The sequence below is a fragment of the Rhinopithecus roxellana genome, chromosome 7 (assembly GCF_007565055.1).
Source record: "Rhinopithecus roxellana isolate Shanxi Qingling chromosome 7, ASM756505v1, whole genome shotgun sequence".
NCBI classification, from domain to species: Eukaryota; Metazoa; Chordata; class Mammalia; order Primates; family Cercopithecidae; genus Rhinopithecus; species Rhinopithecus roxellana.
In genome coordinates this window covers 66,283,583-66,308,778 of record NC_044555.1, presented here as the reverse complement: position 1 = coordinate 66,308,778, position 25,196 = coordinate 66,283,583, and the positions used below count along the sequence as shown (strand labels likewise).

Here is a 25,196-nt window from a genome sequence, read left to right as displayed (position 1 = left end):
TTTGAAACAGAGTTTCACTCTGTCACCTAGGCTGGAGTGCAGTGGCACAAACTTGGCTCACTGCAACCTCCAACTCCTGGGTTCAAGCAATTCTTGTGCCTCAGCCTCCTGAGTAGCTGGGATTACAGGCACGTGCCACCACACCTTGCTAATTTTTGTAATTTTAGTGGAGACGGGGTTTTGCCATGTTGACGGGACTGGTCTCAAACTCCTGGCCTCAAGTGATCTGCCAGCCTTGGCCTCCCAAAGTACTGGGATTACAAGTGTGAGCCACTATGCCCAGCTTGATTTTAAATAATGATGCTTTTAAAAGGTAGCTGGACAAAAAAAGCAATTGGACCTTTTAAAAAACACAAATTAAAATGAACTACTGTTTTGGCATGACTGTTTACATTTTTTTTTTTTTTTTTTTTTTTTTTTTTTGAGACGGAGTCTCACCCTGTCGCCCAGGCTGGAGCGCAGCGGCGGGATCTCAGCTCACTGCAAGCTCCGCCTCCCGGGTGCACGCCATTCTCCTGCCTCAGCCTTCCGAGTAGCTGGGACTACAGGCGCCCGCCACCACGCCTGGCTAATTTTTTGTATCTTTGGTAGAGACGGGGTTTCACCGTGTTAGCCAGGATGGTCTCGATCTCCTGACCTTGTGATCTGCCCGCCTCGGCCTTCCAAAGTGCTGGGATTACAGGCGTGAGCCACCGCGCCCGGCCGACTGTTTACATTTTAAAGATCTTTCCCCTCCTACCTAGAAAGTCCTCTTTTTCATCCTCAATCCTCTGTCTATTCAAACCCTACAAAGCTTTCAAAGAATTGGCTTAAGTGTCCCCCTCCTCCAGACACCCCCTCATAGCATTTATTATCTTTACTACTTGTTTTAGCACTTAATGATAAGAGCTACCACTTAATGAGCTTTTAGTATGTGCCAAGTCCTAAACTAAATCTTCAGGGGCAATGATCTCACTAAACACAGCAATCCTTCAGGTAGCTAGGATCATTATCCTCATTTACATAAAAGGCAATTGAGGCCCTGAGAGGCTGAGTAACTTGCCCATTATCACAGTTGCAGAGTTAGGACTCGAACCTGAGTCTTTTTAATATAGGGACCCACTACACTATACTGTCCCTACCCTCCATCCTAGAGCCTTTGAATTATTCTGTGATTGGCTCATGCGGCACCCCTCCCCCTGGGATTATAAGCCTCCTGGAATAGACATTCTTGAACACACTTGCCTGTGAAGTTACTATGACCATGTGTTACATTAACAGATTTTCTTTGAGATAAATAATGTGACTCGTTTCTTTACCACTTACAAATTTAGGAGTTGACACTTATGTTAAAAATGATAAAACAGGACCTCATGGATATTTCTTTAACATGATTATATATTTATATATCTCACCCCAAAGTACAGCATCTTACTTAATAATGAAACAAGGGAGGTTTTCATGCCAAAGTCAGGACTGAGATAAGAAGGCCCATTGGATCCACTAGTTTTTTGTTTGTTTTGTTTTGAGACGGAGTCTCGCTCTGTCACCCAGACTGAAGTGCAGCAGTGCAATCTCAGCTCAATGCAACCTCCACCTCCCGGGTTCAAGCGATTCTCATGCCTCAGCCTCCTGAGTTGCTGAGATTACGGGCACACATCACCACGCCCAGCTAATTTTTGTACTTTTAGTAGAGATAGGGTTTCACCATGTTGGCTAGGCTGGTCTCAAACTCCTGACATCAATTGATCTGCCCTCCTCGGCCTCCCAAAGTGCTGGAATTACAGGTGTGAGCCACTGCGCCCAGTCTGGATCCACTAGTTTTAAAAATTGTATTGAAGGTATTAGCCAAAGCAATTAGAAAAAAAAAAAAAAAAAAAATCAAGTAGAGGCATAATAAGGAGAAAAAAAGAAGTAAAATTTTATCTTTTTTATTGCAGCTGATATTATATACCTGGAAAACCTAAAAGAGTCAGTGAACAAATTACTGCAAATAATAATCAAGAGACTGTTCATTCTCCGTTGTGTGTTTTCGGCATCTTTGTCAAAAACTGACAAATAAATTGACTGTAAATGTGTGGATTAATTCTGGGCACTATATTCTGTTCTGGTGATCTATGTGTCCTGTTTTTATGTCAGTACCATGCAGTTTTGATTACTATGGATTTGTAGCATATTTTGAAGTCAGCTAGTATGATGCCTCTAGCTTTGTTACTTTTGCTCAAGATTGCTTTAGCTATTCAGGGTCTTTTGTGGTTCCATATGAATTTTAGGATTTAAAAAAAATTTATGTGACAAAAATGTCATTAGAATTTTGATAGAGATTGCATTGAATTTGTAGATCACTTTGGGCAGTATGGACATTTTAACAATATTTCTTCTAATCAATAACCAGTTAGAAGAAATAATGGAAGAGAAAACACCATTTACAAGAGCAAAATAAAATAAAGTGCCTTATAGTAGAAACATAACAAGAAACGGGGAAAATCTTTATGAAGAAACTATAAAACACTCCTAAAATATTTGAATAAGTAGATTACCACATTCTTTACGGAAAACTTTAACAACATAAAAGTGTCAATTCTTTATAAGCTAATCTACAGATTTAACACTATCTCAATATAATTTCATCAGTCTTTTTTTCTGGAGCCAGAAATGTTGATTATAAAGTTTATTTAGAAGAATAAATAAGTAAGAACAGACATTCCTTAGGAAATAAAAGTGATGAGGAGGACTAGCTCTAAGAGATATGAAAACATATTTAAAAATTTTATAATTAAATCAGTATGATATTGGCATATGAATTGACAAATGGAACAGAATATAAAGCAAGCAAGAAATACACCCACATGCACATGAAATATAGTATATGATAAAAGCTTATTTCAATCATGGGGAAAAGAAACACATGTTTTTTTTTTTTTTTTTTTGAGGCGGAGTTTCGCTCTTGTTGCCCAGGCTGGAGTGCAGTGGCATGATCCTGGCCCACTGCAACCTCTGCCTCCCAGGTTCAAATGATTCTCCTGCCTCAGGGTCCTGAGTAGCTGGGATTACAGGCATCTGACAACATGCCTAGCTTTTTTTTTTTTTATTTTTAGTAGAAACAGGGTTTCACCGTGTTGGCTAGGCTGGTCTCGAACTCCTGACTTCAGGTGATCCACCCTCCTCGGCCTCCCAAAGTGCTATGATTACAGGCATGAGTCATCACGTCCAGCCCAAGAAACACTTTTTAGGTAAGTGGCACTGGAACAACTCGATAGCCATATGGAAAAAGATAAGATTCAATTTATTTCTTACACTGATAAATTCCAGATAGAGAAGAATTCTCAGTGTGAAAAATGAAACTACACAAATAATAAGAGAAAATATGGGTGAATCCCTTGAAGTCTGGGAGAGGGAAAACATTCCTAACTATGATTCAAACTCCAGAAGCAATAAGGAAAAAGATAAATTTGATCACATAAAAATAAAAACATTTTGCATGTCAGAAAACATTATACAAAAGTGAGAAGACAAATGACCAATTGGAAAAAAATATTTGCAACTTACATAATAATCAAGAAGCAAACGTCTTTAACATATAATGAACTTCTTAAATTGAGAAGAAAAGACTAACAACCCAATAGAAAAAGTTGTAGGAGATATGCATAGATCATTCACAGAAAAAGAAATGAAAACAGCCTTTAAACATGTGAAAAGATATTCAACTTTACTTACAGTAAGAGAAATGCGAATTAAAATGATACAGAGATAACGTTTCTCACTTACGAGACTGACAAAAATTCAAAAGTTTGACGACATATGCTGTTGGCTGGCTGATCTCCCAGAGCAATCGTCCATTTTGAGGGCTCAGCATTGGTACCTACTGCTGGAAGGTTGGGCATTTAGCAGAGACAGTAGTTAGATCAGCCATGATGAAAGGGAGTACATGTTGTTGGGCCCATACACAGCTTCCATCACTGCCACCATGACTACTCTGTTCACAGGAACTAGGGTGGCCGAGGAAAGAGGTTGGCTGACATACACAAGATGGATCATGCTGTGCACCTATGTGGATGCTCTCTGGTGGTCATTAATACGAAACACAAAAGTCCCCATGCTCTGTATCCTCTCCTATAGGTTCATCCATATTCCTGTTCCTCAGACCAGTGTGTGTATCTTTTGCAACCTTTTCCTAAGCTGGTATTTACAATTCTCTTACAATTCCCTTCTCTACTTAGTTATGGACAACAGGTTCATTCCAGCAAGTTTAAGCAGAAAGAGAGTGGATATGATTCAGCCAGAAATAATGCAGCCAGGAAAATGTAGTAGTAAAAATACACAATCACCCCACGGGAAAGTTTCACCTGAAATACCAGCAACGTTAGAATAGGAGTTAAGTGAGCCATTTTACAGTATTTCCCTAACAGTCATGATTTCCTTTTTAGTATATTTAAAGAACATAAGTAAGTATATACATGCCACTGAAGTTTCTAAATTAATGTATCATAGTTACCAACTACTCATATAAACATTTTAATACTTATAATGTGATATCCCCTACCTAGCATCATGCCTGGCATTTAATAAACAATGAATTCTTGTTGAGTGACTGAATACGGATCTTTTAAGAAAAAAAAAAAAACCTGCCTAGGAATTTCTCCACTGAAACATAGAAGATGGGTGACACAGATGGGACCAATTCCTAGTGAGCTAGAAGTTCACATCTTGTCTCAGTGAGAGAGAATGGCACTGTTCACAGGGTAACTTTGGATTTACTCTAACTCATACTTACAAAGGAAATCATTCACATATTTCAGTATTTTTAACATACTTCCTGACTGATCTTGACATCTCAGGGTAAAGTAGAAACCTTGGCCTAGGCAGAAGTTGTGAGTTCTGGCCTTTAGAGAGACAAGGTAGTGTTGTAGTCAGTCAAGTTTCCTTATGGCTGTCTTCATTTCGGCTCCCCCGAAAGCAGATCTTGAGACAAAGTTTTGGAAACAAGTAGTTTGTTTAGGAGGTGATCCCAGGAAGTACAGTGACAGAGTGAGGAAGTGAGACAAGGAAAGGAGGGAAGTTTGTAAAGGGTGTGTCAGTGGGCAAGTTATTACTATGGGCAACTGAGGCTCAATTCCAGCAGGAGTCCTCTGAGACAGGGAGTACAAGATGTCTCAGAACTGTGCCACTGGGGCTCAAAGAAACTGGCGTACAGTAGGTCCTCTAATAACACTGTTTCATTCAATGCTGTTTTGTTAAAAAGGTTGATGAGAAAAAATAAAATTGATTCCTGGGTGGTGCCAGGATCTGTGTGGAGTCTGTGTGGGTTTTTTCCAGGTACTCCAGTGTTCTCCCACATCCCAAAGTTGTGCACATGAGGTGAACTGACTTGTCTACATGGCCCCAGTCTGAGTGAGTATGGGTGTGTGAGTGCCGCTCATGATGAGATGGCTTCCTGGTCAGGATGGGTTCCTACCTGGCACCCTGAGTTGCTGTGATATGTGCTGGCCACCCGTGACCCTGAACTGGAATAAACAGATTGGAAAATGAATGAGTGAGTACAAATTATTGTCAAATAAAAATTCATAAAGTCCACAACAATCAATGAAAGATGTAGTACAAAAGTGCTCAGTGAGCCTGCTCTATTTATGAGTGGTTTTGAACTGCGTGGTGGTAGGAGATGCTCCTTACAATGTTTGCTTTGCAAACGTTTATTCCTTGATTTAACCCACCACCACCACAACTGTCATCGCTCGCTGATGCGCCAAAATTTGGGTAAATAATTATCTTACTGGTTTTTGTTAATCTTTGTTAAATGCATGTATGGTTTGTATTTATTTCAATGTTTAATATTACAAGTGTTTTGGGTCTTTATTTAGAAGTTTGGTCATGTTTCGAAGACCAGAAATATGCTACAGGAACTTAACTCTTGTTTATATCAATTAGCCTACGGGAAAATCAGTTTTGTTATATGTTGCTTGCTTACAGTGGCAGTTTCTAAGAACCTGTTGATGACATTAAGTGAGGATTTATGTATTTATTTATTCTTAACCCTCATAAGTGGAGGTCCTGAGTATTCTTCCCGAGGTTGTTAATTCCCAGACATTTTCAGCATGCTTAGTCATCCAGAAAGCACAGAGAGATGCAGGAAGTCACCAGTGTGCATGGAGAGTGTCCACAGTAACCTCTGGGCTGGAAAAAGGGATTAATTGTGAGACTGCAATATTATCTGCTATAGTAGTCCAGTTGAAAAGGTTAACGAGGCCGGGTGCAGTGGCTCATGCCTGTAATTCCAGAACTTTGGGAGGCTGAGGCGATCAGATGACCTGAGGTCAGGACTTTGAGACCAGCCTGGCCAACATGGTGAAACCCCACCTCTACTAAAAATAGAAAAATTAGCCAGGCATGGTGGTGCATGCCTGTAATCCCAGCTCGGGATTACTCAGGAGGCTGAGGTGGGAGAATCTGTTGAATCCGGGAGGCGGAGGTTGTGGAGATCGTACCACTGTACTCCAGCCTGGGTGACAGAGCCAGATTCTGTCTCAAAAAAAAGGAAAAAAGAAAAGAAAAGATTAACAAGATGGTGGGAGGTGGGGAAACTAAGAAGAGTACATTGGAAAAGCCTCTTCCTGCTTGAGCTATACTTGGGACACTGTGTCTTGGAATTGTCTTTCTTTTCTTTCTTCAACCTTTGCAGCAAAAGGAAGCAGTTGTCAAGAGCCAGAGGATTGAGGGCTCTCTTGCCCTCTCAATGATCAACTCGAACTACTCATCCAGGAAGAAAGAAACATTTGAGGCAGAAGAAGGAGAGAGAAGGGAGTTTTCACTCTGAGCAAAATGTGGAAGACAAACTTCAATATTTCAACATTTAAAAGAACAAATTTTTACTTTCCTTTGGGGACTTGGAGTTAGTTAATAAAGGTAAAGCTTGACGTTAGTGACAAAGTTGCCATATGAGTGCTTTCATACCTTTATATAGGAAAAGTCTGGAAGCATATGAATCAAACTGATAATAGCTGTCACAGCTGAGGTATGGAGAACATATTACATGTATTTAATATATTTAGTAGATATATATAACATACACATGCTTGATATATTACTTTTATAATTTATATATTATATAAATGTATTAGTCTGTTCTCACACTGCTAATAAAGACATATCCAAGACTGGGTAATATGTAAAGGAAAAATGTTTAATTGACCCACAGTTTCACATGGCCAGGGAGGTCTCACAATCATGGCAGAAGGCAAAGGAGACGCAAAGGCACCTCTTACATGGCAGCAGGCAAAGACAGCATGTGCTCTCATGAGACTTAATTGCTATCACGAGAACAACATGGGAAAGATCCTCCTCCCATGATTCAATTACCTCCCACTGGGTCCTTCCCATGACACGTGGGAATTATGGGAGCTACAATTCAAGATGAGATTTGGGTGGAGACACAGCCAAACCATAGTAATATACATAATATATACTTGATTTTTGGTATATGTATATACATGTATATATAGTTAATATACATCTACTTAAATTGTTTAGCTTAAAATGTTACTTATAGTGAACAGATATGAAAAACCAGGAGAGGCTGATTATAACAAGTGAGGTAGCAAACAAGCCCTGAATCTTAGTGGCCTGATACAGTACAACGAAAGTCTGTTTCAGTCACCCAGGTACCTATACTGTCAGAGGCTTCAACACCTTGTAACTATACTGTCTGGAACATGCAGCCTCTTTAGTTCCCCGGCAGAGGAAGTGACAGAATCACACGTGAACGTTTCACCACTTCAGTCCAGGAATGACTCCTCCCTTCACAGAACATTGGCCAGAACAAATCACATGGCTCTGCCTATCTACAAGGGGGCGAGATGGGGTTGCCACGGAGATTCTGAAGTATAAAGATGGGATTTGCAATTGTTATTTATACTCTCTGATTACAAACATGTGGGTATCTCCATAGAAAGATACAGTTACATTTGACAGAGCTTGCTTAAAAGCAGTGATCACAAATATAATAAAATCTTTCTTTTTCATAAGAAGGAAAACCTATTCCTTGGAAAGTACCAGAAAGTCAAACTTCCATAGGAGATTTTCAAAACGCTTTTCAGAGGAGCAAGATGACTGACTAGAAGCCTCCACTGATCATCTTCCCTGTAGGAGCACCAAATCGAACAACTATCCACACACAAAAGCACTTTCATAAGAACCTGTATTAGTATTAGTCTGTATTAGTCTGTTCTCATACAGACTAAAACAGACTAATACTGTGTTCTCACAGTACCTGGCTTTAACTTCCTATCACTGAAAGAGGCACTGAAGAGGGTAGGAAAGACAGTCTTGAATTGCTGACACCACTTCTTCTCCATCCCCCAGCAGCAGCTGCATGGTGTGGAAAAAAGAATCTGTGGGCTTGGGAGAAGGAGAGCACAGTGATTGTGGGACTTTGCATTGGAACTCAGTGCTGACCCGTCACAGGGGAAAGCAATACCAGGCAGAACTCAGCTGGTGCCCACGGAGGGAGCATTTAGATCAGCCCTATCCGGAAGGGAATCACCCATCTCAGCAGTCAGAATCTGAGTTCTTTCAAGCCTCGCCGCCATGCATTAAAGTGCTCTGTGGTCCTACATAAATTTGAAAGGCAGTCTAGGCCACAAGAACTGCAATTCCTGGGCAAGTGTTGGTGCTGTGCTAGGCTTGGAGCCAGTAGACTTGGGAGGCATGCGACCTAGTGAGACACCAGCTGGAGCAGCCAAGGGTATGCTTGTGCCACCCCTCCCCTAACCCCAGGCTGCACAGCTTGCAGCTCTGGGAGAGACTCCTTCCTTTTGCTTAAGAAAGGACAGGGAAGAGTAAAGAGGCCATTTATTGCCACTTGGATACCAGTTCAACCACAGTAGGAGAGGCCATGAGGCAGAGTCCTGGGGCCCCCATTCAAGGCCTCCGGCTCCTGGATGACATTTCTAGATACACCCTGAGCCAGAAGGGAACCTGCTGCCTTGCAGAGAAGAACCCAGTCCTGGCAGGATGAATCACTTGCTGACTAAAGAAACCTTGGGCCCTAAATAATCAGCAGTGGCAGTACTTGCCATGAGCCTTGGGTGAGACTCAGAGACGTGCTGGCTTCAGATATGGCCCAGCACATTCCCAGCTGTGGTGGCTACAGGGAGAGCCTTCTTCTGCTTGAGAAAAAGACAGGAGAGAGTAAAGAGGACTTTGTTTTGCACCTGAGGTACCAGCTTGGCCAAAGCACCGAATGGGCTCTGGGGGCCCCTGATTCTAGGCCTTGGCTCTTAGACAGCATTTCTGGACCTGCCCTGGGCCAGAGGGGAGCCCACTGACCTAAAGGGAGAGTCCCAGGCTTGGCAGCATTCACCACAAACTGACTGAAGAGATCTTGGCCCTTAAGTGAACATTGACTTTAGCCAGGTAGTACCTGCCATGGTCCTGGGGTGGTGGTGGCTATAGGGAGAGACTCCTCTGCTTGTGGAAAGTGGAGGGAAGAGTGGGAAGGACTTTGTCTTGTGACTCAGCTGCCACCTCAGCTGCAGTAGAATAGAGCACCAGGTAGATTCCTAAGGTTTCTGGCTCCAGGCCCTGGCTCCCAAACAGCATCTTTGGACCTGCCCAGGGCTGGTGGGAACATGCCACTCTGAAGAGAAGGACAGAAACCTGACTGGCTCCACCAGCTGCTGATTGTAGAACCCTAGGTCTTTGAACAAACATAGGCAGTAGTTACAGCAGGCCTTGGGTGAGACCCAGTGCTGTTCTGGCTTTGGGTCTGACCCAGCACAGTCCCAGTAGTAGTGGCCACAGGGGTGCTTGTGTCACCCCTCTCCCAGTTCCGGGCAGCTCAGCACAGAGAGAGAGAGGCTCCATTTGCTTGGGAAAAAATAAGGGAAGAGAACAAGAATCTTTGCCTGGTAATACAGGGAATTCTTCCAGATCTTATCCAAGAACACCAAGGTGACACCTCTATGAGTCTATAAGAGCCACAGTGTTACTGGACTTGGGTTACCATAATACTGGCTGCAGTGACCAAAAACTTAGATCATAACACTCAAGTCCTTTAAATACATGGTGTATTAGTCCGTTTTCACACTGCTATAAAGATATTACCTGAGACTGGGTAATTTATAATAAAAGGAGATTTCATTGACTCACAGTTCTGCATGTCTGGGGAAGTCTCAGGAAAATTACAATCATGGCAAAAGGCAAAGGGGAAGCAAGGCACATTTTATACGGCAGCAAGAGAGAGAGAAAGTGAAGGGGGAAGCACCAGACATTTATCAAACGACCAGATCTCTTGCGAACTCACTCACTATTATGAGAACATCATGGGGAAACCACCCCTGTGATCCAATCACGTCACACCAGGTCCCTTCCTCAATACGTGAGGATTACAATTCAGATTAAAATTCACGATGAAACTTGGGTGGGGACAAAACCAAACCATATCATTTCACCCTGGTCCCTCCCAAATATCATGTCCTTTTCACATTTCAAAACTAACCATGCCTCCCCGACAGTACCCCAGAGTCTTCACTCATTTCAGCATTAACTCAAAAGTCCAAGTCCGAAGTCTCATTTGAGAAGAGGCAAATCCCTTCTGCCTATGAGCCTATAAAATAAAAAAACAAATCAGTTACTTCCACATGAATATATGTCACTATACATTTGTCCAAATCCATAGAACATACATTAGAGGCAGCTCTAAGGTCAACTATGATCTGTGCATGATAATCATGTGTCAAGTGTAAGTTCATCAATTGTAGCAAATATACCACTCTGGTGGGGGATGTTGATAATGTGGGAGTCTATGCATGTATGGGGAAAGGGAGTATGGGAAATATTTGTACCTCCCTCTACATTTGCTCTGAATCTAAAACTGCTTTAAAAAAAAAAAGTCTGTTTTAAAAAGGGCAGGGGATACTAGAAGAAAAGAAATGAGAAGATCTGGAAGGTAATAAAGGAGGCAGAAAAAGAAGACAGCTAGCTCTAAATGAGTTTTGGAGACAGGATGGAGGGTTTTGGATACAGGATTTCTGCCACGTGCACAAGATGTTGAAGTCAGGGATGAGAAGAGAGGGAGAAATGGTGGGGGAAAGATTTATACAAGTTTTCCCATGTAATATAAATAGAACCTCCCTTTGGAATTTAAAAAATGTTTTACCAAAAATAAAAGAAAATTAAGATGATTTATTAAAATTTAAATTACTTTTGAATTTGTTTCTTGAATGTTGAACTGTTTTCTTTGAAAACAGCACTATGTTATGACTGGGCCATGGTACAGCTCAGCTTTATGTGGGTTACATATACAATAATCATATAAAAAATAATTTATGAAGATTCCTACTTTGCTCAGTTCTAGAGGAGTGGGCAGTATTGGATAGTTAATAGCCTGTGCCACACAGCTTCCCTGAGAATTAAGGAAATACCTTTATAAACCTATAAACCTATGCTTTATGTCAATACTCATTCAGATGATAGATTCAATTACCAGAAATCCAGTGGTTTTTTCTAATTAAAGCACCTTGTGCTTCCTTTCTCTTTCTTCATTCGTCTTTTCTCCTCCTCTTTTCAAATAAAATCCCAAAATAGTTGTAAGTGTGAATAAGGTTGCAAACCTAGGAAGAACATTTCACTATAAATAAATGTGGGGTTAAAATTTGTGTTAAATTGCTCTCGCCAGGCGTCCTCGTGGAAGTGACATCGTCTTTAAACCCTGCGTGGCAATCCCTGACGCACCGCCATGATGCCCAGGGAAGACAGGGCGACCTGGAAGTCCAACTACTTCCTTAAGATCATCCAACTATTGGATGATTATCCGAAATGTTTCATCGTGGGAGCAGACAATGTGGGCTCCAAGCAGATGCAGCAGATCCGCATGTCCCTTCGAGGGAAGGCCGTGGTGCTGATGGGCAAGAACACCACGATGTGCAAGGCCATCCGAGGGCACCTGGAAAACAACCCAGCTCTGGAGAAACTGCTGCCTCATATCCGGGGGAATGTGGGCTTTGTGTTCACCAAGGAGGACCTCACTGAGATCAGGGACATGTTGCTGGCCAATAAGGTGCCAGCTGCTGCCCGTGCTGGTGCCATTGCTCCATGTGAAGTCACTGTGCCAGCCCAGAACACTGGACTCGGGCCCGAAAAGACCTCCTTTTTCCAGGCTTTAGGTATCACCACTAAAATCTCCAGGGGCACCATTGAAATCCTGAGTGATGTGCAGCTGATCAAGACTGGAGACAAAGTGGGAGCCAGCGAAGCCACGCTGCTGAACATGCTCAACATCTCCCCCTTCTCCTTTGGGCTGGTCATCCAGCAGGTGTTCGACAATGGCAGCATCTACAATCCTGAAGTGCTTGACATCACAGAGGAAACTCTGCATTCTCGCTTCCTGGAGGGTGTCCGCAATGTTGCCAGTGTCTGTCTGCAGATTGGCTACCCAACTGTTGCATCAGTACCCCATTCTATTATCAACGGGTACAAACGAGTCCTGGCTTTGTCTGTGGAGATGGATTACACCTTCCCACTTGCTGAAAAGGTCAAGGCCTTCTTGGCTGATCCATCTGCCTTTGTGGCTGCTGCCCCTGTGGCCGCTGCCACCACAGCTGCTCCTGCTGCTGCTGCTACAGCCCCAGCTAAGGTTGAAGCCAAGGAAGAGTCGGAGGAGTCGGACGAGGATATGGGATTTGGTCTCTTTGACTAATCACCAAAAAGCAACCAACTTAGCCAGCTTTATTTGCAAAACAAGGAAATAAAGGCTTACTTCTTTAAAAATAAAATAAAATAAGATAAAATAAAATAAAATTTGTGTTAAATCGAGCCAGGTGTGGTGGCTCATGCCTATAATCCCAGCACTTTGGGAGGTCAAGGCAGGTGGATCACCTGAGGTCAGGAGTTCAAGACCAGTCTGGCCAACACGGTGAAACCCCAATACTAAAAATACAAAAATTAGCTGGGCATAGTGGTACATGCCTGTAATCCCAGCTACTTGGGAGGCTGAGGCAGGAGAATTGCTTGAACCCAGGAAGCGGAGGTTGCAGTGAGTCGAGATCGTGCCATTGCACTCCAGCCTGGGCAATAGAGTGGGACTCCATCTCAAAAAAACAAAAATTATGTTAAATGATGCAAATTACGTTCTAGATTATATATGGAAAATGTATATTACCATGCTGATGAGAGCATGGCATGTTCAATATGGCTTTTAATATGAGAGTCAATTTTGACATTACCAGGTGTTATGCACTTAGTTCATCTTACACAAATGAAAACCATTATCAAAAATATTACCTACTTTCTAAAATTCTTCTTATACTTTCTACATTCTTGTCTAATTCAGCCTTACACAGCCCACCGGAAATGACTGTTCTCGATGATATTTCTTTTCTGTTTAAAATATCTGTGGATAAGTCAGGTGTGGTGGCTCACGCCTGTAATCCCAGCACTTTGGGAGGCTGAGGCGGGTGGATCACCTGAGTTCGGGAGTTCGAGACCAGCCTGAACAACATGGAGAAATCCCATTTCTACTGAAAATACAAAATTAGTTGGGCGTGGTGGCGCATGCCTTTAATCCCAGCTACTCGAGAGGCTGAGGCAGGAGAATCACTTGAATCTGGGAGACAGAGGTTGCAGTGAGCCGAGATCATGCCATGGCACTCCAGCCTGGGCAACAAGAGCGAAACTCCGTCTCAGAATAAAATAAAATAAAAATCTGTGGATAATACCTTGATAGCAATGAGCATATCTAGTGCCCAGATCTTAGTCTGTAGAGATTATTTCCCACTATAAAGAACCAGGGCTTCTTGGAGAAATAGATGATTCTAGGCTGGACTGGGGAAAGTATAAAGGGAACTTGGAATATCTTGTGGGACAGAAATATGGAAGTGCAGTAAGTACTCACTTAACCTCATTGATATGTTCTTGGAAACTGTAACTTCAAGGGAAATGGTGTACAGCAGGTCCTTGAATAACATTGTTTCATCATAGCACTGATAAGGAAGGAATCTGGGTTTTTTAATACTTTTTAATACTTTGTTTCACTTAAAGTCACAGTTTCCAAGCATCTATTGAAGACCTTAAGTGAGGACTTACTGAACAAAAACAAAACTGATAAAGTCATGCCAAAAAGAGGCAGAAGCCAGCTTAAAAGGGCTCTCACTTGCTAAATATGGGACAGTTTTGAGTATTAAAATAAATAAGGACTGGAACAGATCGTAACACATTAAATAAAGAATTCAAACCAACCCTATTCTTAAAAAAATTAAGAGGTAGGGAGGAGGAGAAGGGAAAGTTGTTTACAGAAGAAGACCAACTAATTAATGTAGGATTGTTAGAATTAGAAAACCAAAATTGTGCAATCACCATTGTAATAATTGATTCAGGCAAGAATCATCAATAGATGTAAAATTATTAAGTAAAATGTTACAGAATAATATATTCACAGTCTCAAAGTACCACTAGTTGTAATCATGAATTATAAAGGGGAAAATGTACCTCTATAATGGAGAGGTCTGGTGGACACCACTTAAACCGAATGATCAAATTTAATGTCACCAATAATGGGAAAAATTGACATCACGTGCCCTCTGATGTGCTGCACTAAGGACACAGATCACACATTAAGTATTCCTGCCCCCTCCTCCCAAAAATGATTCTAGTCATTAGGAAATAATCAAACCAAATTCAGGAACATTATGCAAAACAGCTGACCTGGACTATTACAAAATGTCAATGCTATGAAAGGTTAAAAAAAAAAAAAGCTCAGGATAATCTTTAAAAGAAAGGGAAGAGGGCCAGGCATGGTGGCTCACCCTGTAATCCCAGAACTTTGGGAGGCCGAGGCCTCACCTGAGGTCAGGAGTTCAAGACCAGCCTGGCCAACATGGTGAAATCCCGTCTCTACTAAAAATACAAAAATTAGCCGTGGCGAATCTAGGTAAAGGGTATGTGGGTGTTCATTGTACTAGTTTTACACTTTTCTATAGGATTAAAAATTTTCAATATAAAGAAGTAGGATAAAGAAAATGACGTGAAAAATAAAAGTTTTTTTAAAAGATGCTGAGCCAAAAATGTAGGAGGCAAAGTTGAAATGGGCAAAGTTAGAAGTAGGATATGGACAGGAAGTCCAAGTCTATGACTTCTCACAGCCTTATTCCTGCAAGTCCACCCTGTTGTCTGTCGCTGAACATTCTATCATATGCCATATATTTTTCAAATCAGGAGCTAAACACTCTTCCATAACGTTAGGGTCAGAAGCTCCTGATCTCAGGTCACAAGAAAAGATGTATGAGAAATTCATCGCTCTATAGCTTAAACTGTTTCTTGTCTTCTTCCTTACAGACATGGTCTCCAGACACTTCTTGCTGAAGGGCTGACTGCATTTTATTTTCCTTGGCTATAGGTTTGTCATAGGGATAACACAGTTCCCACAGTCTGAAAGGAGAGCTAGATGCCAGCCCCTCCAGGCATTTAAAAATGCATTTTTGAAAGTCAGAAGACAAAATTTCCGATCTGGTTTGTAATGCTTCCTTCCTCTAATATTTATGTGAACCTTCCTTTTCCCCTGGCATATTCTGCGTGACTCCTCTCTCCTTCCTGGTGATTTTCCTCTATCCTGGTGACCCAGCCGAATGCCACTGCTGGTTCTTTATGTGTGTGACTCATGAGTATGTGTGTGTACTCCCTTCTCCTTCCTTTATTATTTATTCATCCCTGGTAATTACTTATTTATGTAGGTCACTTTATTTTAAAATGATAGTTTTACAAATGCTGAAGCAGATGAGCATTTATAGTCTACAGGACAGGAGAGATGAATAAGAGACACAAAATATACCACAGAGAGATGGATTAGGAAAGAAAAAGAAATGCAGGTCTGGAATCTCATCTTTTATTTTTTATTGTATATATTTAAGATGTACAACATGTTTTGATACACATATACATATAGTGAAATGATGACTACAGTCAAACAAATTTACATGTCCATTACCTTTCATAGTTACTTTCTGGTGTGTGGTGTTAAAAGAAAAACCTTAGACAAATTAAGCTTAGCAGAGTTTAATTGATCAAAGAACTGTTCACAGTTCAGGAAGCCAGAATAGGTTCAGAGAGTCTGCGGTGCTGCGAACGTGTGGAAGAAGATTTACAGGCAGCAAAAAGAAAGTGAGGTACAGAAACAGCCAGATTGGTTACACACGCGGTTTGAGCAGTTGGCTGCTTGTGATTAACCAAACCTCGGTGGTTGGCACCAGAGTAGGTTATAGTTTGTTTACACATCCAGTTGGGTTACAGGTCACTCTGTGAGGAGATGCCTTTAGGCTGAACTTAAAATATATCAGGAGGCAGCTTTAGGCTAAACTCAACTTAACAGCGATAATTTCTTCTCTATCATCATCTGCCTTTTTTTTTTTTCATTTTAGGAGTTGTCTTATTCTCATGTTTTCATTGGCTCTTTATTAAATACATTTGTGATGGTTTTGGTCTCTACTACCTTCAAACTGAAGTAAAGTTTGTTTACTGTGTTCAAGGAACCACAATGGCTATAGTATTCAATTTAGCTAGCCTGGCCAAATTGAAGACTAGTGTGCGAGAGTTAGTATGGCTCAAGACTTAGCCAGGCTCATGACTGGTCAATCCATTTTAACTGAGCACCTACTATTTATCAGGCACTATGTTTGGAAGTGGAGGGAGAGATTGACTGAGACACAATGCCCTACCTCAGTGGTTCAAAATATTCCATGTAAGGTTTACACTAGCGTCATCTGAAGAAGGGTATTGAAGATAAGATGATGCCACCACATGGATGTTAGTGCATGCTTTAGGAATTGTGTTCAGCTGCTAGCTTAAATAAATTGGGAGGTTATTTTCTATCTTTTGCAGGCAGAGGTAGAAAATCCAGTGGTGGCATGCCAAGCCCATGAAGTCATCCAAGTCCCACGCTCCTTCTATCTCTCTGCTTTGTCCTTCTTAGCACACATTTTCCACTCTAAAGTTTGCCTCATGGTTGCCAGATGACCACTGCAACTCCAGCCATCATGTCTGCATTCCAGGCTGAAAGAAAGAGGAAGACTGAAGAGAGAAGAGGCAAAAGGACGCTTGCCAGGTGAGTCAACCTCGTTTTAAAAGAGCTTTCCCAGAACCTCCACCCAAAACTTCTGCTTACATCCCATTAAGTAGCACTTAGTCATACGGCCATCCATAACTGTAAGAGAAGATCTCAACAAAATAAGAGCTTCACAAGTACTTAGTCATTTGCAAGTACAAGTTCAGGTACTTATTATATTGGCTTACCTGTCTTCTTATTTGGTCCCTGGCACTTTTATTTTATTTTATTTTATTTTATTTTATTTTTTTTTTTTTTTGAGACGGAGTCTTGCTCTGTTGCCCGGGCTAGAGTGCAGTGGCCGGATCTCAGCTCACTGCAAGCTCCGCCTCCCAGGTTTATGCCATTCTCCTGCCTCAGCCTCCCGAGTAGCTGGGACTACAGGCGCCCGCCACCTCGCCCGGCTAGTTTTTTTGTATTTTTAGTAGAGACGGGGTTTCACCGTGTTAGCCAGAATGGTCTCCATCTCCTGACCTCGTGATCCGCCCGTCTCGGCCTCCCAAAGTGCTGGGATTACAGGCTTGAGCCACCGCGCCCGGCCCTGGCACTTTTAAAGTTAACTTTGCTGGTTTCTTTTTTATCACCCAACTGTCTAAAACAATCATCATCATACACTTAAAATGCATAATTGTTAAAATTCTGACCAAAGAAGAGGGATAGTTCAGCAGACACATCGAATAAGAGGGGTGAATTAATGCTAGGGCAAGGAGAAGAAAATCTCATAGACTTCTGCCGCCCCCACTCAATGGTAGAAAAGATTCTTAGGTTTGTTCGTCTTTTTAAAAAAATTATTGATATACATTAACAAATTGCTTTGCATAAATGTTACGTCAATGTATACTGCTACCAGCACTGTATGAGTAATAGGCTAGGGTCATTTTAAATAACTTTATGTTCAAAGCTCATTCAACACTTCATAAACTCACTACATTGCTTTTTTTTTTTTTTTTTTTTTTTTTTTTGAGATGGAATCTCACTCTGTCGCCCAGGCTGGAGTGCAGTGGCACGATCTCGGCTCACGGCAACCTTCACCTCCCAGGTTCAAGTGATTCTCCCACCTCAGCCTCCCAAGTAGCTGGGATTACATGCTCCCACCACCATGCCCGGCTAATTTTTATATTTTTAGTAGAGACGGGACTTCACCATGTTGGCCAGGCTAGTCTCGAACTCCTGACCTCAGGTGATCTACCCGCCTCGGGCTCCCAAAGTACTGGGATTACAGGCGTGAGTCACTGCGCGCGGCCTACTACATTGCTTTCTGAGCACCTCTTACTAATATTATTGCTCTACAATTGTCCAAAACTATTTACCTCTTGCTCGGTTATCCGAATTTTTGCTCGTTGCTGTGCTCTGTCATTGATTGATTTCATAAACATTCTTCCTTCTTTTTAAAAACCCAGAATCACTGATTCTGGGGTTAGGCTGTAGTGAGCCATGATTGTGCCACTGCACTCCAGCCTCAGTGACAGAGCAAGACACTTTCCTCTCCCCTTCTCCCCCGCAAACGTTTATAATGGCTTTATTGAAATATAATTCACAGGCCATACAATTTCACCCATTTAAAGTGTACAATTTGTTGGCTTTTAGTATATTAAAAGTTTTTCAACCATCACCACAATTTTAGAACATTTTTATCACAGCAGAAAGAAACTGTACTAATTAGCAGTCACTCCTCATTTACCCTCCAAAACCACAAGCCCTAGGCGATCACTAATCTACTTTCTGTCTCTATAGATTTGCCTATTCAGGACATTTTATATAAATGGAATCAATACAGTATGTGATCTTCTGTGATCTGGCTTCTTTCACTTAGCATAATCTTTTCAAGGTTCATCCATGTTGTAGCATGTATGAGTACTTCATTCCTTTTTTAATGCCTATTAACATTCCATTGTATGGCATATTAATATTAATACCACATTTGGCAATTCAGTGGAGAAAGAATAGACTATTCAACAAATGGTATTAAAATAATTGTACATCCCTATACAAAAAAAGTCAATTTGGGCCTAAACCTCATCTCTTTTCTAAAAATTAATTTGAAATTGATCCCATATCTAAATGTAAAACATAAAGAAAAAAACAACATAACAACATAAACAAAAAAAAACATAAAGATCCCATATCTAATGTAAAACATTAGAAAGAAGCACAGGAGAAAATCATCATCATCAGTGGTTAGGCAAAGATTTCTTAGACACAACACCAAAAGTACGATCCATTTTAAAAAAAGAACTTGTATGTCCAGTCCAGGATATACAAAGAACCCTCAAAACCAAACAGTTAGAAAACAAACAGCCCAATTTTTAAAAGGGGCAAAAACTAAAAATACAACCCAGCAATCACACTCCTGGGTACATATCCCAGAGAAATAACAATTTGTGTCCATACAAACCTGTACACAGATGATCATAGCAACATTATTTGCAATGTTCAAAACCTTGAAATAATCAAAATGTTCCTCTATAGTTGACTAGTTAAACATACTGTGGTACATCCATACCACAGATTACTCAGCAGTAAAAAGCAATGAACTATTAATATATGCAACAACTTGGATGGTTCTCAAGGGTATTCTGCTGTACACTGAGTCAAAAAAAGCCAGCTTCAAAATGTCACATACTATATGATTCCGTTTATATAATATTCTCTTTTTTTTTTTTTTTTTTTTTTTTTTTTAATATTCTCAAAGTAACAAAAGAATAGAGATGGAGGCCAGGCGTGGTGGCTCATGTCTGTAATCCCAGCACTTTGGGAGGCCCAGGTGGGCAGATCACTTAAGCCCAGGAGTTCGTGACCAGCCTGGCCAACATGGTGAAACCCCGTCTCTTTTAAAAATTAAAAAAAAATTGCTGGGTGCAGTGGCTCATGCTGGTAATCCCAGGACTTTGGGAGGCCGAGGCGGGCGGATCATGAGGTCAGGAGTTTGAGACCAGCCTGACCAACATGGTGAAACTCTGTCTCTAAAAAAAAAAAAAAAAAAATTAGCCGGGTATGGTGGTGTGCGCCTGTAATCCCAGCTACTCAGTAGGCTGAGGCAGGAGAACTGCTTCAATCTGGGAGGCTGAGGTTGCAGTGAGCTGAGATCATGCCACTGCACTCCAGCCTAGGTGACCAAAAAAAAATAAATTTTTTTTTTTAGCTGGGCATGGTGGCACATGCGTGTAATCCTAGCTACTTAGGAGGCTGAGACAGGAGAATCACTTGAATCCGGGAGGCGGAGGTTGCAGTGAGCCAAGATCTCTCCACTGCACTCCAGCCTGGGTGACAGAGTGAGACTCCGTGTCAAAAACAACAACAACAACAACGACGACTCAAAAGGCTACCTACTGTATGATTCCATTTATAAATGGAATATATATGCTATGTTTGAAAAGACAAAACTACAGTGACAGCAAAACAGATCAGTGATTTCCAAGGATTAGTAGTTGGAGGAAGGTGTGATTCTAACGCAGGAGACAGCAAACTTTTTCTGTAGAGGGCCAGGTAGTAAATAGTTTAGGCTTTGTGGGCCACATATGGTCAATGTCACATATTCTTTACTTTTGTCTCTGGCTTTTGTTCTTTTTACAAAACTTAAAAAATGTAAAAATGATTCTTAGCTTCTGGGCCCTGAGAAAACAGGCCATGGACCAGATTTGACTCAGGTGTAGTTTGCCAACTCTTGTGATAATGACAGAGTTTAAGGGAGTTGGCAGGGTGGGGAATGAGAGATATAATTGTTCTGTATTCGACTGTGGCATGGTTACAGGAATCTATAAATGTGTTAAAAGTCACAGAAGTATATGCACACAGAAAAGTCAATAATATTGTATGTTGATTAGAAAGAAAAACCCAGTAACCTATCAGATCAGTTCATCTCTGTCACAAGATATATCAAAATTGCCTTTTCCCTAAGATACAAGGATCAAGAAACCTTTTAAAAGATATGGCTTCTAACCAGGTGCGGTGGTACATGCCTATAGTCCCAGCTACTCTGGAGGCTGAGGTAGGAGGACCACTTGAGGCCAGGACTTTAAGGCTGCAGTGGGGCATGATGAGACCTGGGAATACCCACTGCATTCCAGCCTGAGCAACATAGTGAGACCCCATCTCTAAAAAAATAAATTTGTAAAATAAATGAAAGATATAAAGATATGGCTTCTATCCATTCTATTTATGAAGTTGTTTACTGCAGTAATTCCCTTGTTTAAAATGGCAGGCTTGTGTGAATGAGATGATGAACTCAGTTGTAACTTACTAGGTTATGATGATGACAACCGTTTCTTCGAGGACAGGAAAAGCAAGTGTTACTCTCTATAAAAAGAGACAAATGTATTTGTCACTTACAATAATGTCCAATTTATTTGCTGAGCAATGATCATTTAAGCTCAAAGCAATATGTGAGTTTCAGCCTTGAAATAGCAATTCAATCTGAATTATTTTCAAATAAGTTACCTTTAAGCATTAGAAATTATAGCTTATGTTATAGAGAATATGCCCTTTCTTACGTTTTGCAAACTACAGGAGAGAATCTGACATTTATTTTATGCTCTGGATAAGAGGGTCACTGTGTCACAGCAGATTCACTTTCCCTCAGGCCTTGGTAACTGTCAGAGAGAATTGTATAACTGTCAGCATATTGTATAAGAACGTCAAGAGAACTGACTTTTGTTGTCTGATCAAGTGAATATGTAATGCTTCCCTAAAAATATCCTTTAAGAAATTAAAAATATTTCATCTTTTGTAGTGATTCTCAGGGCTGGGTGTGTGTATTTCAGGAATAGGGATGCTTTAGGAGATTTACATGGCCTAACCCCAGAATCAGTGACCTGGTGAGCCCTGTGGAAAACAGTGTAGAACCCTCCATCTAGGCAGCCTTTCAAACTACTATATTTATCAAGCATATACTTCAGGTAAACACGTGACAGAGGATGAAACTCTTTCCCTACATTTTACTCTGGATACAAAGGGATTTCAAAAATAAGCATAAAACATGAAGGATAAAAAGACAATGTATTTCTGTGTCCCCATGGAATGGTGGCTTGCCAATGACTAGCTTGGCATTTCTCTCTGTATTTCTTTAAGCACCATCTCTTTTCATCATCCCCAAGTGCTGCCCCACACTCCAAACTAAGTGGTTGTACTTATACAACAGACCGTTTTTTCTCTTTATGCCCATAAAATATGTTCGTGCAGCAAACGTTTATTGAGCACCTGCTATGTGCTGGGTAACAGCTTGTGCTTGGGACAGATAAGCAAATGAAACAAACAGAAGTCCCTGCCTTCATAGAGCTTGCATTCTAGTGGGGGCAGATAGACAATGAACAATGAATATGATAAATAAGTAAATTATATAGTATGTTAGATACATTTGGATTGCCTAATGTATTAGGCTGTTTTTGTGTCACTATAAAGACACACCAGAGGCTGGATAATTTATAAAGGAAAGAGGTTTAATTGGCTCATGGTTCTGCAGGCTGTTCAAGGAGCATGGTGCCAAGATCGGCTCTGGGTGAGGGCCCCAGGGAGCTTACAATCATGGCTGAAGGTGAAGGGGGAGCCAGCATCATACGACAAGAGCAGGAGTGGTGGTGGGGAGGTGTCACACACTTTTAGACAACCAGATCTCACACGAACTGAGTGAGAACTCACTTACCACCAAGGGGATGGAGCTAAGCCGTAAATAAGGGATCCACTCCCACGATCCAATCATCTCCCACCAGGCCCCACCTCCAACATTGGAAATTACATTTCCACATGAGATTTGGAGGGGACAAACATCCAAACCATGTCACCTAAGGTACTGGTTAGCTGTCTTTGCTAAATTGCTGATAAGTTATAAGTTATTACATATGCCCTCTCTCTTTTGCTTCATCAGTTTTACCCTCTCTACTGGACTATTCCATCAGTATACCCACAAAGAAGCTATTATATCTCTAATCTTAAAAGGATGCTGATATGGTTTGGCTGTGCCCCACCCAAATTTCATCTTCAATTATAGTTTCCATAATCCCCACATGTCTTGGGAAGGACCCAGTGGGAGGTAATGGAATCATGGGGGTAGTTACCCTCATGCTGTTCTTGTGATAGTGAGTGAGTTCTCACGAGTTCTGATGGTTTTATAAGGGGCTTTTCCCCCTTTTGCTCGGCACTTCTCTTTCCTGCCACCATGTGAAGAAGGATGTTTTTGCTTTCCCTTCTGACATGATTGTGAGTTTTCTGAGGCCTCCCCAGCCTTGCTGAACTGTGAGTCAATTAAATCTCTTTCCTTTATAAATTACCCAGTCTCAGGTATGTCTTTATTAGCAGCATGAGGACAGACTAATACAAACGGCCTCTCTTGATTCACTCTGTTCTCATCACAGCAGTCAGGGTGATCCTCTTAAAATCATAAGTCAGATGATGTATTAATATCCATACCACCACCACTGCCACTCCTGCCCAAACATCCTATTTCCCTTCCTGGCTTTGTTTTCTCTTTAGTACTTAACATTATTGACATAGCTCTTTTTATATCTATATCTGTATTCTATAACTTTACTTATTTATCCTGTTTCAATTGGCTTTTCCTACCAGAATATAATCTTATGCAGGTAGGAATTTTTACCTATTTTATTTAGTCTCAGTATCTAGAATCATCCCTGGCATATAGTAGGTGCCAAGTAAGTATTTTAAATGAATCATGTTGCCTGCTCTAATTGTGTTTGAACAGGGAGCTGTTGGCTGAATATTATGCTTTAAGGACTATAATGGTCACTGGGCAAATTTGTTTTTATTTATTTATTTATTTATTTATTTATTTATTTATTTATTAAGTTCTGGGGTACATGTGCAGGATGTGCAGGTTTGTCACATAGGTAAACGTGTGCCATGGTGGTTTGCTGCACCTATCAACCGATCACGTAAGTATTAAGCCCAGCATGCATTAGCTATTTTTCCTAATGCTCTCCCTCTCCCCAACCCAACCCTGACAGGCCCCCAGAGTATTGTTCCCCTCCCTGTGTCCATGTGTTCTCATTGTTCAGTTCCCAGTTATAAGTGAGAACATGTGGTGTTTTGTTTTTGTTTTTGTTTTTGTTTTGAGATAGTCGCCCAGGCTGGAATGTAGTGGCGCAATTTCAGCTCACAGCAAACTCCGCCTGCCACGTTCAAGTGATTCTCCTGCCTCAGTCTCCCAAGTAGCTGAGACTACAGGCGCCCGTCATCACGCCCGGCTAATTTTTGCATTTTTAGTAGAGACGGGGTTTCACCATATTGGCCAGACTGGTCTCCGACTCCTGACCTTAGGCCATCCACCTGCCTCAACCTCCTAAAGTGCTGGTATTATAGGCATGAGCCACTGTGCCTGGCCAGCAAATATTTTTGACAAGTTATTTCTTCCACATCCTTCAATCCCAACCTTTGAACAGTATCAATGGGTATAACTCTAAACAATAAAATACAACATTGTCAGATCCTCATTCAATGTGTTTATAAGAGTTGTGAATGTGGGCTCCTCCTTCTTCAGACTGCAGAATTTGATAACGTTGGGTTTTGTATGTTTTGTTCTTAGGTATGTATTATTCTTTCTCCTGTCAGTAATTCCTTTGTGATCTGTTCCTTTTCTTATTTCATTCATCTCCTTCCCCGGTTCTCCACCCTAGAAATTTGAGAGACAGACTGATACCCAGAAAAACAAATCTTTCACTGTAATCTCCTTTTCAGTGTTATCTTAATTTTGAATAGATTTAAGTAAAATAAGCTAAGTATTTCTTAGATACAGATATCAATAAGCATACAATTTTATTCATCAAACTCTGCTTACTATAAATCTCTCTATTGACAACATGTACAAATTAAGTTGGAAGGATAAAGAAAGAAGCAGGGGAGGCTTCTGGAACTAGCATCCATGTTCCTCAAATATTAGAATTGCTTGATGGTGTTAATGAGGCACTTGCCTATTAATTTTAAGTTTGATTTTCAATTTATTTGGACATCATCACTCTGCAATGTATTTTTAATTTTCCTTATTAAAACTTTTAATTAGTCTTCCCAAAATTTTAAAGCAAAACCAGCTATTATGCCATTTAATTGGAATATTACAGATAGTCAGAAAGATATTTGAAACTAAGTTGATTCAAAAATTAAGATTTAGCTGGAAACATTAGCT

General features: G+C 40.9%; 1 protein-coding gene and 1 pseudogene across 2 annotated transcripts in view; one reads left to right on the top strand and one right to left on the bottom strand.

Moving 5' to 3' along the window:
- Positions 1-11,640: 11,640 nt before the first annotated feature.
- LOC104662201 lies at positions 11,641-12,741 on the top strand (annotated as a pseudogene). The gene has a single exon (XR_747953.2). The product of XR_747953.2 is annotated as a 60S acidic ribosomal protein P0 pseudogene (transcript).
- A 3,947-nt stretch (positions 12,742-16,688) lies between these two features.
- The window catches only part of MED14OS (MED14 opposite strand), a 38,393-nt gene continuing 29,885 nt past the window's right edge, over positions 16,689-25,196 (bottom strand). Inside the window, exons 2-3 of the mRNA XM_030933692.1 lie at positions 21,306-21,361; positions 16,689-17,013 (exon numbers count right to left, since the gene is read on the bottom strand). Of these exons, the coding sequence (XP_030789552.1) occupies positions 16,908-17,013; positions 21,306-21,361 (162 nt within the window). The 3' untranslated portion in view covers positions 16,689-16,907. The remainder of the gene's footprint in view (positions 17,014-21,305; positions 21,362-25,196) is intronic.